Source organism: Mustelus asterias, chromosome 27 (assembly GCF_964213995.1).
Source record: "Mustelus asterias chromosome 27, sMusAst1.hap1.1, whole genome shotgun sequence".
Taxonomy (NCBI): domain Eukaryota; kingdom Metazoa; phylum Chordata; class Chondrichthyes; order Carcharhiniformes; family Triakidae; genus Mustelus; species Mustelus asterias.
Window position 1 is genome coordinate 42,256,477 of NC_135827.1, and position 21,147 is coordinate 42,277,623.

The following is a 21,147-nucleotide window of genomic DNA, read 5'->3' on the forward strand; positions in this document are numbered from 1 at the left end:
CCCACATCACAGCATCTTTTCGGAACCGTTCCTCCCCCTCCTGTGGGTGGAGGAGTGATGTTGGAGAATTAGCTTCACAGGCACCAGATTTCTACAGCCTTTGTGGATGAGCTGACAGTGAGTGGGCAGCTTGGTTCCTTTTGGGAAATGAAGATGATTGCATGAAATTTAAATCAGGTCTCCCTTACCAGGCTGGAGTAGGGAGAGGGCACAAACAGGTAAGTAACCACTAAAAGGAATCAGATAAATAAATAATTAAATTGAAGTTTGTGGGGCTGTGTGGAAAGGAGGGGGATTTATGGATAGCTCTGTCAAAGGGCTTGCACAGGTACAGTGGGCTGAATGGCCTCCTGTGCTTTAAGATTGGATTAAATTCATCCCATTTGGTCTACTGTCTCAAGATTGAGTTCAGGATATGATTTTTTAAAATCTGGATATTACTCAACATTTCAAATCCAAAAAGAAAGCTTTGCAGAAAGCTCCCTGCCTGCTCCCTCTCTCAGCCTCTCCAGTGAGTGAGAGCTGGGTTATTCGGGGCTAATACACACATCCTGAGTCTGCTGGATGTTCCAGCCGGGCTCAGCCACACTCACACCATCCTTACCTTGGCCTGGTTAATGAGCAATCCCACGAAGGTGGAGACCAGCATGGAGCCGGAGACATTGGCACTCTTCCTGCGGAGCTCCTTGTTAAAGAGGCTGAGGACCGGCTCCTCGGTCACGGTCACCGTGTAAGACTGCCTCATACTGGGCATGGCCAAGCAGACAGAGCCGGAGAAGAAGCGAGAGCGGCTGTGAGGAGACAGCTCTGTGGGGCAGCTTTATATAAACTCCGCAGGAGCAGCCAGTGTGAGAGGGGAGGTGGAGTTTAGCTTCTCTTTAACTCTCTCTGCTCCAGAACAAACTCACCCAGCACCTCATCCAAGCACTGGCCAGCACTGAACCAGTATTAATATTCAAACAATCAAATATAAATTAAACTGCTCCTTCAGCAAATAATATCGTGAGGTGTCAATAAAATAAATCGAAGTTTAAATACCAACTCCAACCACTAACTCTAACCTTAACCACCAACTCTAACCTTAATCACCAACTCTAAACTTAACCACCCACTAATAAGTTGAAACCACTGGAACCATAGGAAAGTTACTGTGCAGAAAGAGGCCATTCGGCCCATCATGTCTGCAATGGCCAAAAAAAGCAGAAACTAGCCCCTCATTTTCATCCCATTTTCCAACACCTGCTCTGTAGTTTAGCAGATTCCAGCGCTTCAGATACAGATCCAGGAACCTTTCAAATGAGTTGAGCCTCAACCATCCTTTCAGACAGTGAATTCCAGACACCCACCACCCTCTGTGTGACAAGAGCTTTTCCTCATGTCCCCTCTAATCCTTCTACCAATCACCTTCAGTCCATGCTCCCGGGTATTGGACCCCTCAGCTAGAGGAACCGAATCTTTCCAGTCTACCCTGTTTACACTATGATTAGGTCACCCCTTGGCCTCCTCTGTTCTAAGGAAAACAACCCCAGCCCCCGTGTCTGTGTGGGTTTCCTCGTGTGGTGGAGATGCCGGCGTTGGACTGGGGTAAACACAGTAAGAAGTTTAACAACACCAGGTTAAAGTCCAACAGGTTTATTTGGTAGCAAAAGCCACGCAAGCTTTCGGAGCTCCAAGCCCCTTCTTCAGGTGAAGAAGGGGCTTAGAGCTCCGAAAGCTTGTGTGGCTTTTGCTACCAAATAAACCTGTTGGACTTTAACCTGGTGTTGTTAAACTTCTTACTGGGTTTCCTCCCACAGTCCAAAGATGTGCGGGTTAGATGGATTGGCCATGCTAAATTGTCCCTTAGTGTCAGGGAGACTAGCTAGGGTAAATGCATGGGGTCATAGGGATTGGACCTGGGTGGGATTGTGGTCGCTGCAGATTCAATGGGCCAAAAGGCCCCTTCTGCACTGTAGGATTCTATGATTTTCTCCAATCTCTCCTCATTGCTGCAATTTTCAAGCCCTGGCAATATTCTTGTAAATCTCTCTGCAGAGCAATGATGTCCTTCCTGTAATGTGGTGACCAGAACTGTCAAAACTCCAGCTGTGGCCTAACCAGCTTTTTATACAGTTCCATCATTCCATTCCTGCTTTTATATTCAATACCTCGTCCAATGAAGAAAAGCATTCCACTTGCTTTCTTGTCCACCTGATCTGGAACTGCCACCTTCAGGAAACTGTGGATGTGCACTCCAAGCTCTCTCACTGCCTCTCAATATCTTCCTGTTTATTGATTCTTCCCCTGCTTTGTTTGCCCTTCCCGGATGTATTACCTCACACTTTTCCGGATTGAATTCCATTTGCCACATCTCTGTCCATTCAACCAAACCAAACATTCTGGAGTTGACAGCTATCCTCTTCACTATCAACTCCACAACCAATTTTTGTGTCATCTGCAAATTTCCCAATCATGCCACCCACATTACCCAGCTACCTGAGCTAACTTTAAACGTCAACCTTAATTACCAACTAACATTACTAGATTGTAAGTCATGCAGTGTCACTGGACATTGTCACATCATCCATAATATAGACGTTATCAATAATAACTCCAAAAATATTTGGTCATCCAGTTACTTGAAGCAAGATCTAAAAAAAACGATTTTGCATTTGTTGGCATCTTTCACAACACCAGCACATCCGAAGGTGTTTTACAGCCAATAAAGTACTATTAAAGTGTGGTTACTGCTGCAAAGTTGAAAATGCAGCAGTCAATTTACGCACAGCAAGCTCCTGTAAATGGCAAGGGTTGAGGGTTAAATAAGGGCCAGGATATCATGGGGAGCTAACCAGCTTCAAATAATGCAATAATGCCATGAGATCTTTTACACCCATCTGGAAGGGTTGGTTTAAAGCAGTATCCTGGGCTTTATTGTCTGTACCTTTAAGACTTGATTACCGATAAAGACTCGCATTCCAATCATTATTTTGTAAATTGAGTTTGTGTCTTTATATGCCCTGTTTGTGAACAGAACTCCCACTCACCTGACGAAGGGGCAGCGCTCCGAAAGCTAGTGGCTTTTGCTACCAAATAAACCTGTTGGACTTTAACCTGGTGTTGTGAGACTTCTTACTTTATTAACAGAGGCATGGAGTACAAGAGTAAGGAGGTTATGTTGAACTTATGTAGGACACGAGTTAGACCTCAGCTCAATGGTCATGTCCAGTTCTGGGTGCTGCACTTCAGGAAGGATGTGAAGCTACTGGAGAGAGTTCAGGAAAGATTCATGAGAATTGTTCTAGGAATGGGGAAACTTCAGTTACTAAAATAGATTAGAGAAGTTGAGACTGTTCTCTTTAGAGAAGAGAAGGCTGAGGAGATTTGATAGAGGCATTCAAAATCATGAGGGATCCGGACTGGGTAAATAGGGAAAAACTGTTCCCACTCATGAAAGGATGGAGAACAAGATTTAAAGCAATTTTCAAAGGAAGCAAAAACGATATGAGAAAAACTTTTTCACACAGCCAGTGGTTTGGGTCTGGAAGGCACTGTCCGAGAGTGTGGTAGAGACAGGTTCAATTGCGACATAACAAAAGGAAATTAGACTGTTATCTGATAAGGCACAATGTGCAAGATTCTGTAGGAGAAAGGCACCAAGTAAATTGCTGACTCAGAGTCAGTGCAGACATGATGGGCCGAATAGCCTTTTAATGTACTGTAAAAATTCTGTGAATATCTTATCCAACAGAGAGCACTGTTGACAGTGCGGCGCACCCTCAGCACTGCACTGGCAGTGCGGCGCACCCTCAGCACTGCACTGACAGTGCGGCGCACCCTCAGCACTGCACTGGCAGTGCGGCGCACCCTCAGCACTGCACTGGCAGTGCGGCGCACCCTCAGCACTGCACTGGCAGTGCGCGCACCCTCAGCACTGCACTGACAGTGCAGCGCACCCTCAGCACTGCACTGGCAGTGCGGCGCACCCTCAGCACTGCACTGGCAGTGCGGCGCACCCTCAGCACTGCACTGACAGTGCGGCGCACCCTCAGCACTGCACTGGCAGTGCGGCGCACCCTCAGCACTGCACTGGCAGTGCGGCGCACCCTCAGCACTGCACTGGCAGTGCGGCGCACCCTCAGCACTGCACTGGCAGTGCGGCGCACCCTCAGCACTGCACTGACAGTGCGGCGCACCCTCAGTACTGCACTGGCAGTGCGGCGCACCCTCAGCACTGCACTGGCAGTGCGGCGCACCCTCAGTACTGCACTGGCAGTGCGGCGCACCCTCAGCACTGCACTGACAGTGCGGCGCACCCTCAGCACTGCACTGGCAGTGCGGCGCACCCTCAGCACTGCACTGGCAGTGCGGCGCACCCTCAGCACTGCACTGACAGTGCGGCGCACCCTCAGCACTGCACTGGCAGTGCGGCGCACCCTCAGCACTGCACTGGCAGTGCGGCGCACCCTCAGCACTGCACTGGCAGTGCGGCGCACCCTCAGCACTGCACTGGCAGTGCGGCGCACCCTCAGCACTGCACTGACAGTGCGGCGCACCCTCAGTACTGCACTGGCAGTGCGGCGCACCCTCAGCACTGCACTGGCAGTGCGGCGCACCCTCAGCACTGCACTGGCAGTGCGCGCACCCTCAGCACTGCACTGACAGTGCGGCGCACCCTCAGTACTGCACTGGCAGTGCGGCGCACCCTCAGCACTGCACTGACAGTGCGGCGCACCCTCAGCACTGCACTGGCAGTGCGGCGCACCCTCAGCACTGCACTGGCAGTGCGGCGCACCCTCAGCACTGCACTGACAGTGCGGCGCACCCTCAGCACTGCACTGGCAGTGCGGCGCACCCTCAGCACTGCACTGACAGTGCGGCGCACCCTCAGCACTGCACTGGCAGTGCGCGCACCCTCAGCACTGCACTGGCAGTGCGGCGCACCCTCAGCACTGCACTGGCAGTGCGGCGCACCCTCAGCACTGCACTGGCAGTGCGGCGCACCCTCAGTACTGCACTGGCAGTGCGGCGCACCCTCAGCACTGCACTGGCAGTGCGGCACACCCTCAGCACTGCACTGGCAGTGCGGCGCACCCTCAGCACTGCACTGACAGTGCGGCGCACCCTCAGCACTGCACTGAGGGGATCAGTCTGAATCATGAGGTCAAATTTCTGACTCCAAGTCAAGTTTTGAACAGTAAATATTAAAAATGATAAACTGAAATCCAAGAGGTTATTGGGAAAACAGTAACAGAAAAAGCTGGAAACACTCAGCAAGTCAGTCAGTCAATCAGCGTTTCAGGTCTGAAGGAATGTGTTTCTAAATGTGGAACTGATTTACTTCAGTGTCTCCACAGACTGCCTGGCTGCTCATAGTTTCAATTTTTTTCCATTGCTATTTTCCGATATCCACCATCTGCAGTATGTTTGATTTGGGACAATGCAATGATGGTTACGGCTGCCGCACCTTCTGTTCTCAAACATCTTTTGGAGTGTGTGAGACGAGTTAAAGAGGCTCAGACCTTCCACCCATTAGGTACAAAAACCCCGAATCAAGATCTGGCAGCTCAATAGCTTTGATTCCTGTTCATGATAAGCATTAGTGAACCTTACATTCGGGCGAGATCAGCCAAGGCTCCTGCTGTTTGCTCGTGTCAGTATCTGTTAATGAAAGGATTAGACTCAACTATGATGCCCCACCTTCCCAAACAGCCTGGTAACTCTAGGTACCCGAGATCAATTGGACAGAAAAGATTTAGCTTAGACAATAGGGAGGCTATTTGGGGGTTAGGGGGGAGGGCTGTATTCCAGGAAAAGACAGAAAAGCAGAGACTGATAGCCAGGTTCCACACACATGAGGACGGCCTCAACCGGGATATTGGGTTCATGTCACACTATCTGTAACCCCCACAGCTTGCCTGGATGTGCAAAATCTCACTAGCTGTCCTGTCTGGAGACAATACACATCTCTTTAACCTGTGCTTAATGCTCCCTCCACTCACATTGTCTGTACCTTTAAGACTTGATTAGCTGTAAAGACTCACATTCCAATCATTATTCATATAAATTGAGTTTGTGTCTTTGTGCCCTGTTTGTGATCAGAACTCCCACCCACCTGATGAAGGGACAGCCTGTTCCAAAAGCTAGTGGCTTTTGCTACCAAATAAACCTGTTGGACTTTAACCTGGTGTTGTTAGAATTCTTCCAAGAAAAGGACAGGAAATCAGAGGGAATTAGACAAAAACTTTCAAAAGTTAATTGGGGGAGTCTGCGGGAAGGCAAAGGAATGACTGGTAAGTGGGAGGCCTTGTGCGGCCTTACCAATGTTTTATATAACTTCAACAAGACGTCCCAACTCCTGTATTCAATGTTCTGACCAATGAAACCAAGCGTGCCGAATGCCTGCTTCACCACCCTGTCTACCTTCTCCACCTGCATTGCCACTTTCAGTGACCTGTGTACCTGTACACCCAGATCCCTCTGCCTATCAATACTCTTAAGGGTCCTGCCATTTACTGTATATTTCCTATCTGTATTAGACCTTCCAAAATGTATTACCTCACATTTGTCCAGATTAAACTCCATCTGCCATCTCTCTGCCCAAGTCTCCAACCGATCTATATCCTGCTGTATCCTCTGATGATCCTCTTCGCTATCCGCAATTCCACCAACCTTTGTGTCATCCGGAAACTTACTAATCAAACCAGTTACGTAAGTTTGCAGATGACACCAAGATTGGTGGCATTGTGGACAGTGAAGAAGGTTATCTCAAATTGCAACGGGATAGAACATAGAACATAGAAAGCCACAGCACAAACAGGCCCTTCGGCCCACAGGTTGCGCCGATCACATCCCCACCTCTAGGCCTATCTATAGCCCTCAATCCCATTAAATCCCATGTACTCATCCAGAAGGGATCTTGATCAATTGGGCCAGTGGGCCGAAGAATAACAGATGGAGTTTAATTTAGATAAATGTGAGGTGATGCATTTTGGTAGATTGAATTGGGGCAGGACTTACTCAGTTAACGGTAGGGCATTGGGGAGAGCTACAGAACAAAGAGATTTCGGAGTACAGGTTCATAGCTCCTTGAAAGTGGAGTCACAGGTGGACAGGGTGGAGAAGCAGGCATTCGGCACGCTTGGTTTCATTGGTCAGAACATTGAATACAGGAGTTGGGACGTCTTGTTGAAGTTATATAAGACATTGGTAAGGCCGCACAAGGAATACTGTGAACAATTCCGGTCACCCTATTATAGAAAGGATATTATTAAACTAGAAACAGTGCAGAAAAGTGTTCTTATTAGAATGCTACTGGGACTTGATGGTTTGAGTTATAAGGAGAGGCTGGAGCATAGGATTTTTTTCCTGGAGCATAGGAGGCTTAGGAGTGATCTTATGGAGGTCTATAAAATAATGAGAGGCATAGATAGGGTAGTCAACATCTTTTTCAAAGGTAGGGGAATCTAGAACTAGAGAGTATAGGTTTAAAGAGAGAGGGGAGAGATGCAAAAGGATCCAGAGGGCCAATCTTTTCACTCAGAGGGGTGGTGAGTGTCTGGAACGAGCTGCCAGAGGCAGTAGTAGAAGCGAGTACAATTCTGTCTTTTAAAAGACAATTAGACAGTTACATGGGTAAGATATCGGCCAAATATGGACAATTGGGACTAGCTTAGTGGCAAAAACTGGGCGGCATGAACAAGTTGGGCCGAAGGGCCTGTTTTCATGCTGTAAATCTCTATGAAAAGTTCAGGCAGAGATCAAGAATGATCACCAATAACCAGTTTTGACAAAGGATCATCAGGACTCGAAACGTCAGCCCTTTTCTCTCCTTACAGATGCTGCCAGACCTGCTGAGATTTTCTAGCATTTTCTCTTTTGGTCACCAGTAACATCCTCTATTTTACCTGGCTGAGACTCAGGGTGGAATCTGGAATGTCCTTTGCCCTTTGCTTGTGCTGTTTAGGTTGGTTGCCATGCGACCCCGCATAAGTGAACAAACATATGTGATTTGCAATTTGAAGTACAGATTCTAAATTTGAGGATGAAAACAAACTGGGGGTTTAGAGGTAAATTGTGAAAAAATACAAGAAGACATGAATAAACTTGCAGAATGTATATTTACTTGGGAAATGAATTTCAATATAGATAAGTGTGAGGTCATACAGTATTCCTTGGGTAATAAGAGTCTAAATGAGTGAGAGAAGCAGAGAGATCAGGAGGGTAAAGATAACAAAATCAATTTTTAGATTAGACACTGGCTCAATGGAAGAAGCCAGAGAGTGGTTGTGGAGGATTGCTTCTCTGAGTGGAGGCCTGTGACTAGTGGTGTGCCGCAGGGATCGGTGTTGGGTCCATTGTTGTTTGTCATCTATATCAATGATCTGGATGATAATGTGGTAAATTGGATCAGCAAGTTTGCTGATGATACAAAGATTGGAGGTGTAGTGGACAGTGAGGAAGGTTTTCAAAGCTTGCAGAGGGATTTGGACCAACTAGAAAAATGGGCTGAAAAATGGCAAATGGAATTTAACGCAGACAAGTGTGAGATATTGCACATTGGAAGGACAAACCAAAGTAGAACGTACAGGGTAAACGGTAGGACTCTGAAGAGTGCAGTTGAACAGAGGGATCTGGGAATACAGGTACAGAATTCCCTAAAAGTGACGTCACAGGTGGATAGGGTCGTAAAGAGTGCCTTTGGTACATTGGCCTTTATAAATCAGAGTATCAAGTATAAAAGTTGGAGTGTTATGGTAAGGTTATATAAGGCATTGGTGAGGCCGAATTTGGAGTATTGTGTACAGTTTTGGTCACCTAGTTACAGGAAGGATGTAAATAAGGTTGAAAGAGTGCAGAGAAGGTTCACAAGGATGTTGCCGGGACTTGAGAAGCTGAGTTACAGAGAGAGATTGAATAGGTTGGGACTTTATTCCCTGGAGCGTAGAAGATTGAGGGGAGATTTGATAGAGGTGTATAAGATTTTGATGGGTATAGATAGAGTGAATGCAAGCAGGCTTTTTCCGCTGAGGCTAGGGGAGAAAAAAACCAGAGGGCATGGGTTGAGGGTGAAAGGAGAAAAGCTTAAAGGGAATATTAGGGGGGGCTTCTTCACGCAGAGAGTGGTGGGAGTGTGGAATGAGCTGCCGGATAAAGTGGTAAATGCACTTTTAATATTTAAGAAAAACTTGGACGGGTTCATGGATGAGAGGGGTGTGGAGGGATATGGTCCAAGTGCAGGTCAGTGGGACTAGGCAAAAAATGGTTCGGCACAAACAAGAAGGGCCAAAAGGCCTGTTTCTGAGCTGTAATTTTCTATGGTTCTAATAGCAGAGCAGGCTAATAAGGCCATAAAGATGTTCTGGGTTCATTTCCAGAGGGATAGAATTGAAAAGCTGAGAGTTTATGTTAAATTCTTGGTGAGGCCGCAATGTGCACAACGCTGGTATCCGCATCAGAGGCTCTTAAGAAGCTCAATAAAGATTTGTTGGATAATATCAGAGTCATAACAGTACAGAAGGAGGCCAGTCACCCCACTGAGTCCACACTAGCTCTCTGTGGAGGAATCTAGTCAGTCCCATTACTCCACAATGTCACTGTAGCTCTGCAAGTTTATTTCCCTCAAGTGTCTATTCGATTTCCTTGTGAAACCATTCATCATCTCCACAAGTTCCGGAACATTACTACTCGCCTCATAATCCCCTCACATCCCCCTGCACATCTCGTCCAAAACGAAATCTATGTCCCCCTGGTCCTTGTAACATTATAAGAAGTCTCACAACACCAGGTTAAAGTCCAACAGGTTTATTTGGTAGCAAAAGCCACGAGCTTTCGGAACAGGCTGTCCCTTCGTCAGGTGGGTGGGAGTTCAAACTGCCTTGTAACATTAGCCAACGGAAAAGGCTTTTCCTTGTCCACCTGATCTAAACCTGTCACGGTGTACCGACATCAAAATCCTCTTATTGCTTTAACTTTATCTTCAAGTTATATTTGGTTTTATGAACTCTTATCATTTAAAAAAAAATCAGGATGACACAATGGTGGGGGTGGGGAGGAATTATCTTCCATTGCTGAGCTGCTTTTAGAAAGTTCTGATTCTTTCCTTTCAAACTGCTAAGAGCCCTCAATATGGTGCTGATTTTTTAATATTTTGACGGTGACATTCTGAAAGAATCTAACGCTGAGTGCAGCAAGATAATGGAATCATTAATCACACAGAGTGATCCTTTAGACGGTTACTTTTATTTAGTACAAGCCAATTGTTCTGATTCACAGATTCATACATACGCGTTATGGATTTATACTTTAGAACAAAGAACAAAACAGCACAGGAACAGGCCCTTCGGCCCTCCAAGCCTGCGCCGCTCATGTGCCCAACTAGACCATTCTTTTGTATCCCTCTATTCCCAGTCTGTTCATGTGGCTATCTGGATAATTCTTAAACGATCCCAGCGTGTCCGCCTCAATCACCTTGCTTGGCAGTGCATTCCAGGCCCCCACCACCCTCTGTGTGAAATACGTCCCCCTGACATCTGTGTTGAACCTTGCCCCCCTCACCTTGAACCCGTGACCCCTTGTGTTCGTCACCTCCGACCTGGGAAAAAGCTTCCCACTGTTCACCCTATCTATGCCCATCATAATTTTATACACCTCTATTAGGCCGCCCCTCATCTTCTGTCTTTCCAGGGAGAACAACCCCAGTTTACTCAATCTCTCCTCATAGCTAAGACCCTCCATACCAGGCAACATCCTGGTAAACCTTTTCTGTACTCACTCCAAAGCCTCCACGTCCTTCTGGTAGTGTGGCGACCAGAACTGGACGCAGTATTCCAAATGTGGCCGAACCAACGTTCTATACAGCTGCAACATCATATGCCAACTTTTATATTCTATGCCCCGTCCAATAAAGGCAAGCATGCCATATGCCTTCTTGACCACCCTCTCCACCTGTGCTGCCACCTTTAAGGATCTGTGGACTTGTACACCCAGGTCCCTCTGTGTGTCTATACTCCTGATGGTTCTGCCATTTATTGTATAGCTCCCCCTTACATTAGATCTGCCGAAATGCATCACTTCGCATTTATATGGATTAAATTCCATCTGCCATTTCTCCGCCCAATGTTCCAGCCTATCTATATCCTGCTGTATTCTCTGACAATGTTCATCACTATCTGCAACTCCAGCAATCTTCGTGTCGTCCGCAAACTTACTGATCACACCAGCTACATCTTCCTCCAAATCATTTATATATATCACAAACAGCAGAGGTCCCAGTACAGAGCCCTGCGGAACACCACTAGTCACAGACCTCTAACCGGAAAAAGACCCTTCCACTGTTACCCTCTGTCTTCTATGGCTAAGCCAGTTTCTCCACCCATCTAGCTAGCTCACCTTTTATCCCGTGAGATTTAACCTTTTGCACCAGCCTGCCATGTTTAACACCTTGTTTGAAAGGAATCAAATTCTTTTACCTCTCCCCCGTCTACCAGCAATCCACAAAACCTGTGGCCAAGATGGGTGGCACGGTAGCACAGTGGTTAGCACTGCTGTCTCACAGCGCCAGGGACCTGGGTTCGATTCCCGGCTTGGGTCACTGTCTGTGCGGAGTCTGCGCGTTCTCCCCGTGTCTGCGTGGGTTTCTACGGGGTATTCCGGTTTCCTCCCACAGTCCAAAGATGTGCGGGTTAGGTGGATTGACCATGCTAAATTCTCCCTTACTGTTAGGGGGACTAGCTAGGGTAAATGCATGGGGTTATGGGGAAAGGGCCTGGGTGGGATTGTGGTCGGTGCAGACTCGATGGGCTGAATGGCCTCCTTCTGCACTGTAGGATTCTATGATTCTATGAAGATTATTGACCTCTGCCAATAGTGCTCTGAGCTGACTTCTTTGGACCCCTTTAGACCTCACCCTATCGGGATGCATGTTGTTTTCTGATCAGCCTGTACCCACATAGCAACACATCGATGATGCCAGGGGGAGGGATGTGAACAGAAATCAAACTCCATCACCCAATTACTTCGATAAATCCACATTTCTAAAAGAAGGAGATTACCCTTTAATATCAAGCATTCAAATCTCAGCCATGTCAGAGCAGCAGAACTGAGCAGTTTTACCCATCAGGAAAGACTGAACAGGCTGGAGAAAAGAGTGAGAAGCTCTGTTACGGATTTATACAAAAACACAGGTTTTTGCTGTGTGCAAATTGGTCTTTCAAATGAAGCAAGACTTTGATACATCAAGAGAATGTCTCCATTTGTGAGAGAGATGAAAACTCGTGATCATCCGTATAAAAGTGTCACTGATAAATCCAAGAGGGAATTCAGGAAAAACTTCTTTCCCCAAAGAGTAGTGAGAATGTGGAACTTGCTATTTGGGGTGAATAGAACGGATGTGTTTAAAGTAAAGCTAAATAAGCACACAAGGGGGAAAGGAATAGAATGATATGCTGTCGGTCAGATGAAGAAAAGTGGGAAGAGGCTTATCACAGAATCATTACAGTGCCGAAGGAGGCCCGTTTGGCCCATCATGTCTGCACCAGCTCTCCAAATGAGCATCATGGCTTAGTGCCATTCTCCTGCCTTTTCCCCTTTACTCCTGCACATTGTTTCAATTCCAGTAATCATGTAATGCCCTCTTGAATGCCTCGATTGAATGCATTCCCAATGTGGAGTATGAACATTGGTTTAGGCCAGTTGAGTCAAGTGGCCTCTTTCTGTGCTGTAGACTTGACGTATCCCGATTTGTTTCACGAAAATCCTCAGTGAGTTGACAAACTTGCAAACCAATTTCCCTTCTCCAAACACGCAGGATGAGTATACAGAAACAGAAAATGCTGGAAAATCTCAGCAGGTCTAACAGCATCAATGGAAAGAGAACAGAGCTAACGTTTCGAGTCTGGGCGACTCTCCGTCAGAACAAAATGATGATCTCTGCTCTGTAATCAAAGTCCTTTCTTTGTCTAACTGCCAAATAAGTGGTAAAGAAAGAACTTGTGTTTATATAGTGCCTTTCACAACCAGCAGTAACCTGCTGTATGTAGGAAAAGTGGCAGCCAATTAGTGCACAGCAAGATCCCAAATACAGCAATGAGATGGCAAGGTAATCTGTGTTAATGATATTGTTTGTGGAGGCATAAATATTGGCCAGGACACTGGGCAGAACTGCTCAAAGAAGATCTAGTGTTGAAGGATCTGTTATGTTCACCTCAAATGGCAAATCGGGCCTCAGTTTAATTTCTCATCTAAAAAATAGCACCTTGAACACTGCAGCACTCCCTCAGTACTGCACTGGGAGTGTTAGCATGGATTATGGGCTCAAGTCTCTGGAGTCTCCTGACTCAGGGATTCCTGTGCTTTTGTGGCTATTGCACAAGTGAGACAGGATTTAAATGTGAGGCTCTTTAATTTGTTCAAAGGTCCTCTCCCACATTGCAACATAAACCACTGACACACTGATGATTACTAAACTGGCAAACTATTATCAAATAAAGAAAAATTTTATAATTAAACCTATCAAGAAAGTGTTATAATTAAACCCATAAAGAAATAGAATGCCAGAAGCAATTTGCTCAGAGAGAGGTTCAGCCACTGAACTCTGGAGGAGCCGCTCCCCTGACAAGTGATTGCCTCCGAGTTTACTGCCCTTGAACTAAAAGGTTAGGAACAAAGTTAAGCCTCCTCCTCAGGTGGCATGTCCATCAACCCCCTCCCAACACATTCCCCCCCCCGCTACCATTCCCCCTCCACCTGTTTGCTGCCCACCCCTCCCCTGAGCCTGCTTCCCCAGTGGCTGGGAGAAAGAGCCTTGGATGGAGTGTTTGTGGCAACCTTTCAGATCATTAATCAGTCAGCAAATGTTCCCGCTGCCGTACACTGCTGTCCCATGGCAGAATTAGCAATGTCCAGTGAACCCTGACAGGAAGAGTCACACAGATATCAGCTGCAGGCCGGTTAGGATCAGACACATCCCTGTTGCTCAGTGAGATTCAATGGAGGGAACAACCAGCAGCCATTCAGGATTGTAGAGGAGCGACTGTCAAATACTCACACCAGATACTGGGACCACACACTGCCCGCCCGCCACACTGACCCCCCCCACCCTGCACTGCCCACCACACTGCCCGCCACACTGACCCCCACGCTGCCCGCCCGCCGCACTGACCCCCCCCCACTGCCAGCCACACTGACCCCCACGCTGCCCGCCCGCCGCACTGACCCCCCCCCCACTGCCCGCCGCACTGACCCCCCCCCACTGCCAGCCACACTGACCCCCACGCTGCCCACCACACCGCCTGCTGCACTGCCTACCCTCTGCACTGACACCCCCGACACTGATCACCCCCGACACTGATCACCCCCGACACTGATCACCCCCGACACTGATCACCCCCGACACTGATCACCCCCACACGTCCCTCACCTGTCCATTTTGGAATTCTAAACTCACAGGTTGCTGGTACCTGAATAGTTAACAAGAGCCTCACCTCTAATCTCTTCAAGAAATTGTGATGAAAAGTTTCTGGTGCTGCATTGCAATGAGCTCCAGCTGATGTCAGCAAAGCCAATATCTGATCAGTGTGAGTTGGGTAACCGGCAGAATGCATTCTCCACATTGCGATAATATTCTTGCTGGAATGCTGCACTCAGAAAGCCACACAGCACGTGGCCAATGAGGGATGGGAAGGTTAATGGCTGGGCTGGAGGGACAGGAATGTCAGGAGGTTAATAGACACAGTCAGTGTTAGAAACGGGTCTGACATCAGCAAATTCCCTCTAAGATCAAATACAAATAATGATTGGAGCTGGATTTGAAAGGCTGACTCTCAGCTGTGTCTAAAGTGACAAGCTGTGACCTTGTTACCAAACAAAGCAGAATCTGCTTTCTCGATATTCACGGTTCATGTCCTCTAAGAGCGTGCCTCAAGGACAGCTCTGGCACAATAAACCTGCACCCAGGGAACCCCTAAGCCCCCGAGTCCAAACGACAAGAGTTTGATACCATAAACCAGGCTGACATTCATCAGAGGATCAGTATAAAGGGAGTGCCGCACTGTCAGGGGGTCAGTGCTGAGGGAGTGCCGCACTGTCAGAGGGTCAGTACTGAGGGAGTGCCGCACTGTCAGAGGGTCAGTACTGAGGGAGTGCCGCACTGTCAGAGGGTCAGTACTGAGGGAGTGCCGCACTGTCAGAGGGTCAGTACTGAGGGAGTGCCGCACTGTCAGAGGATCAGTGCTGAGGGAGTGCCGCACTGTCAGAGGGTCAGTACTGAGGGAGTGCCGCACTGTCAGAGGGTCAGTACTGAGGGAGTGCCGCACTGTCAGAGGGTCAGTACTGAGGGAGTGCCGCTCAGTCAGAGGGTCAGTACTGAGGGAGTGCCGCACTGTCAGAGGGTCAGTACTGAGGGAGTGCCGCACTGTCAGAGGGTCAGTACTGAGGGAGTGCCGCACTGTCAGAGGGTCAGTACTGAGGGAGTGCCGCACTGTCAGAGGGTCAGGACTGAGGGAGTGCTGCACTGTCAGAGGGTCAGGACTGAGGGAGTGCTGCACTGTCAGAGGGTCAGTGCTGAGGGAGTGCCGCACTGTCAGAGGGTCAGTGCTGAGGGAGTGCTGCACTGTCAGAGGGTCAGTGCTGAGAGAGTCCCGCACTGTCAGAGGGTCAGTACTGAGGGAGTGCCGCACTGTCAGAGGGTCAGTACTGAGGGAGTGTCGCACTGTCAGAGGGTCAGGACTGAGGGAGTGCTGCACTGTCAGAGGGTCAGTGCTGAGGGAGTGCTGCACTGTCAGAGGGTCAGTGCTGAGGGAGTGCTGCACTGTCGGAGGTGCCATCTTTTGGCTGAGATATTTAACGGATGCTTGGGTGAATGTAAACGTTCTGATGATACTATTTTCAACACGAACAGGGGAATTATCGTGTGTGGCTTGGCCAATATTTATCCCGCAACCAATTTCACAAAATACAGATTATCTGTTCATCGCCACTTTGCTGTCTGTTAGACTTCATTGAGTGCAAATTACCCGCAGAATTTCCTTCATTACAATAGTGAAAACACTTGAAAAAAAGGCTCAATTGGCTTTAAAGTGTTTTGAGGCTTCCAGCAGTCATGAAAAGTTCGATATAAACACAAGCCTTTCAAGTCTTTCTTCTTACTACAGAAAGAACACTTCAGAAGTACTTCATTAGCTGTAAAGCACTTTGGGAGTAGCTGGAGGTGAAACATGATAGGAAGGTGAGCGGTTTCTCTCGTTGCTGCATTCTCTGAATTTCGGGCCAGTGCAGAGTCGGATGATGCACTTGTGGGTCTTTTATATTCAAAAAACTTTTGCAATTTATATAATAAAAACAGAAAATGCTGGATAAACTCAGCTTGTCTGGCAATATCTGTAAGAGAAACAGGCTTAACACTTCAAATCCTAATGACTCTTCTACAGAACTGCAGGGGTAGAAGTGTGATGGGTTTTATAGTTGGAGACAGAGGTGGAGGACGCAAAGTAGAATAGGAGGTCAGGGATAGGTCAGGGAGAGGTTGACAGAGATGCCAAGGACACAAGATAAAGGGAGCGTTGATGGTGGCATTAAGGACTAAAGAAGGTGCTGATAGCGGCAGAATGGTAAGAAAGCAGAATGTGTGAATAGGAGAACAAAGGTCAGCGCTCAGTGAAAGCAAAACTAAAGACCAAGTAACAGGGGGCCCAGTTGGGAGGGGTAGAGTGGGCTTTGTGCTGGGACAAAGAAAACAAGAAGAAAAAAGATGGAGGAGAAAGTTCGCTGTCTATAGCTGTTGAACTCAGTGTTGGATCCAAAAGGCTATAGTGTGCCCATTCGGAAGGTGAGGTGTTGCTCTTCCAGTTTGCATTGGGTTTTACTGAAGCATTGCAGCAGGCCGAGGATGGACATGTGGGCGGCACGGTGGCACAGTGGGTTAGCACTGCTGCCTCACAACGCCGCCTCACAACACCAGGGACCCGGGTTCGAATCCCGGCTTGAGTCACTGCGGAGTCTGCACGTTCTCCCCGTGTCTGCCTGGGTTTCCTCTGGGTGCTCCAGTTTCCTCCCACAGTCCGAAAGATGTGCAGGCTCTTAGTGTGAGGGGGATTAACAGGGTAGATACATGGGGTTACAGGGATAGGGCCAGGGTGGGATTGTTGTCAGTGCAGGCTCGATGGGCCAAATGACCTCCTTCTGCACTGTAGGGATTCTCTGATTCGATAAGGCAGAGTTGGTATTTTAAGCTCCGACTTTGTTCCATTGCCAGATGAACAGTAAGAAAAAGGAAAGTAAAAAGGCCTCTACATCCAGTCAGATCATTTTTAGAGAGAAAAATACTGACAATCTTTGCTCTCAATAACATGACCAGAAACACATTAATTCAGCTCAAAAGTGTTTGCAGCTGGAGCAATAAACTAGCTCTATAAATTCTGAACATTGGAAAGCGGCATTCCTGCTCTCTAGTTGTTTCCAGAACCACAAGGGTCAACGTTGGTTTGCTTTTGACCGGATGGCGTGTTGAATAAATGGTTTACGTCACTTGCAGTGAGCTGAGATAATGAGTGCAGGAACACAGGGGCAGGTGACTGATTACAGCAATGAATCACAGGAGCACAGGATCAAGTGCTTTGCATAAGGAACAAGCGCACAAGGGCAGCCTGCAGGGAACAAATCTGTTAAAGGCAGCATGTGGACAAGGGGGACAGAGAGGGAGTGAGGGCAAAACAGAAAGAGAGAGAGATTGGGGCAGGGTAAAGATACAGGAGGTGAGAGAGTGAGGGGAGGGAGGGATGAGGAGCTGGTGAGAGAGGTAGAAGTGGTGGGAGGGAGACAAGAGAAAGGTGAACAGAAAAAAAGGAAAAAAAACTTGCATTTATATAGCACCTTCCATGTCTTTGGACTTTTATGTGCGTAGTCACCAGTGTAACGTAGGAAACACAGCAGGCAATAGGTACACAGCAAACTCCACAAACAAAAATGTGATAATGACCAGATTTTTGTAAAGTTTATTTATTAGTCATAAGTAGGCTTACATTAACATGGCAATGAAGTTACTGTGAAAATCCCCTGGTCGCCACAGTCCGGTGCCTGTTCAGGTACAGTGAGAGAGAATTTAGCACAGCGAGAGAGAATTTAGCACAGCCAATGCACCCTAACCTGCACATCTTTTGGACTGTAGGAGGAAACCGGAGCACCCGGAGGAAACCCACGCAGACACGGGGAGAACGTGCAAACTCCAAGCAGACAGTGACCCAAGCCGGGAATCGGTCCTTGGCGCTGTGAGGCAGTACTGCTAAGCAATGTGCCACCATGCCACCTTATGTGATGCTGGTTGAGAGACAAGGATAAGGTGAACCAGAGAGGGATGAGAGAGAAAGAGTGGAGGCAGCGACGGGCAGGAGGGGTGAGATACACAGAGGATGAAGAGAAAGGGGGAACAAGAGAGACGGCGGAAAAGAGATAGGGAGAGAGGGAAAGTGAGAGTGATAGCACAAAATAAAGTTTCTACATAGCAGCTTCCTTGTCCTCAGACATTGAAATGCACTCACCACCATTGGGTTACTTTGCAAAGGTGGTCACTATTGGTTGTAGGCAAACATAAGGGACAATACACACTGAGATTTTAAAATATTCATTCATGGGTTGTAGGCGTTGGTCGCTAGGCCAGTATTTATTGCCCATCTCTAGCAGCCCTCAAGAAGGTGGTGGTGAGCTGCCTTCTTGAATTGCTGCAATGCCGTGTGATGTAGGTACATCCACAGTGCTGTTAGGGACAGAGATCCTGGATTTTGACCCAGTGACAGTGAAGGAACAGTGATATATTTCCAAGTCAGGATAGTGAGTGACTTGGAAGGATGACATGGTGGTGTCCCAGGTATTGTTGGGTTTGGAAGGTGCTGCCCAAGGAGCCTTGGTGAGTTATTGCAGTGCATCTTATAGATTGTACACATGGCTGTCACTGTGCATCAGCAGTGGAGGGAATGAATGAGGTGCATGTGGATGAGATGCCAATCAAGCAGGTTGCTCTGTTCTGAAGGGTGTCGAGCTTCTGGAGTGTTGTTGGAGCTGTGCTCATCCAAGCAAGTGGGGAGTATTCCATCATACTCCTGACTTGTGCCTTGTAGGTGGTGGACAGGCTTTGGGAGTCAGGAGGTGAGTTCCTCACCACAGGATTCCCAGACTCTGACCTGGTGTTGTAGCCACAGTATTTATATGGCTAGTCCAGTTCAGTTTCTGGTCAATGGTAACCCTCAGGATGATAGTGGGGGATTCAGCGATGGTGAGGCCATCTTGTCGGAGATGGTCATTGCCTGGCAGTTGCGCGACATGAATGTTATTTGCCATTTGTCAGCCCAAGCCTGGATATTGTCTGGGGCTTGCTGCATTTGGACATCACACAGTGCAGAAGAGGCCCTTTGGCCCATTGAGTCTACACCAATATGTGGGAAATACCTAACTTACTTACCTAATCCCACTTGCCAGCACTTGGCCCATAGCCTTGAATGTTATGATGTGCCAAGTACTCATCCAGGTACTTTTTAAAGGATGTGAGGCAACCCGCCTCCACCACCCTCCCAGGCAGTGCATTCCAGACTGTCACCACCCTTTGGGTAAAAAGGTTTTTCCTCACATCCCCCTAAACCTTCTACCTCTCACCTTGAACTTGTGTTCCCATGTGACTGAACCTTCAACCAATGGGTACAGCTGCTCCCTATCCAACCTATGCATGCCCCTCATAATCTTGTACACGGACTGCTTCAGTATCTGAGGAGTTGCGAATGGTGCTGCACATTGTGCAATCATCAGCGAACATCCCCATTTCTGTCCTTGTGATGGAAAGAAGGTCATTGATGAAGCAGCTGAAGATGGTTGGGCCTAGGACACCACCCTGAGGGACTCCTGCAGAGATGTCCTGGAGCTGAGATGATTGACCTCCAACCACCACAACCATCTTCCTTTGTGCCGGGTATGACTCTAACCAGCAGCGAGTTTTCCCCCAAAACCCATTGCCTCACGTTTTGCTGGGGCTGCTTGATGCCACACTTGGTCGATTGCAGCCTTGATGTCAAGGTCAGTCACTCCCACCTCTGGAATTCAGCTCTTTTGTCCATGTTTGAACCAAGGTTGTAATGAGGTCAGGAGCTGAGTGACCCTGGCGAAACCCAAACTGAGCCTCAGTGAGCAGGTTAGTGCTGAGCAGGTGCTGCTTGATAGCGCTGTTGGTGTCCCTTCCATCACTTTACTGATGATCGAGAGTAGACTGGGTGGTAATTGGCCGGGTTGATTTGCCCTGCTCTTTGGGGTGCTGGGTAGATGTCAGTGTTGTAGCTGTACTGGAACAGCTTAGCTAGGAGCGTCAGTGCTATTGCTGGAATATCGTCAGGGCCCATAGCCTTTGCAGCATCCAACGCCTTCAGCTATTTAAATTTTAATATTTTATTTGTGTCACAAGTCGGCTTACATTAACCCTGCAATGAAGTTACTGTGAGAATCCCCTAGTTAACACACTCCGGCACCTGTTCGGGTACACTAAAGGAGAATTTACCATGGCCAATGCACCTAGCCAGCACGTCTTTCGGACTGTGGGAGGAAACCAGAGCATCCGGAGGAAAGCCACGCAGACACAGGGAGAATGCGCAGACTCCGCACAGACAGCGACCCAAGCGGGGGATCGAAATCCAGGTCCCTGGCGATGTGGGGCAGCAGTGCTAACCACTGGGCCACCGTGCCACCCCCGTTTTTTTGACATGATTGTGGAGTGAATCGAATTGGATGAAAAGTGGCATCAGTGGTACTGGGGACCTGAGGGGGAGGCTGAGATGGATCATCCGCCCGGCACTTCTGGCTGAAGATTGTTGCCAATGCTTCAGCCTTATCTTTTGCACTGATGTGCTGGACTCCCTCATTACTGAGGATGGAGATATTTGTGGAGCCTCCTCCTCTGGTGAGTTGTTTAATTGTCCACCACCATTCACAGCTGGATGTGGCAGGACTGCAGAGCTTAGGTCTGATCCATTGGCTGCAGAATTGCTTGTCTATCACTTGCTGCTTTTGCTGTTTAGCACGCAGGTAGTCCCGTGTTGTAGCTTCACCAGGTTGACACCTCAATTTTAGGTACGCTCCTGGCTTGCCCTCCTACACTCTCCATTGTAAAAGGTAGGATCTAAAATACAAGTTTATTAA

At 48.0% G+C, this 21,147-nt stretch overlaps 1 protein-coding gene across 8 annotated transcripts in view; it reads right to left on the reverse strand.

Moving 5' to 3' along the window:
* usp2a (ubiquitin specific peptidase 2a) overlaps nucleotides 1-21,147 on the reverse strand; it is a 112,014-nt gene that overhangs the window by 24,297 nt on the left and 66,570 nt on the right. Inside the window, exon 1 of one of the 8 annotated variants that reach the window (XM_078199135.1) lies at nucleotides 605-779. The exons of the other annotated variants lie outside the window; for them this stretch is intronic. Within the exon in view, the coding sequence (XP_078055261.1) occupies nucleotides 605-754 (150 nt within the window). The 5' untranslated portion in view covers nucleotides 755-779. Of the gene's footprint in view, nucleotides 1-604; nucleotides 780-21,147 lie in introns of those variants that run through there. 8 annotated transcript variants of the gene reach the window in all.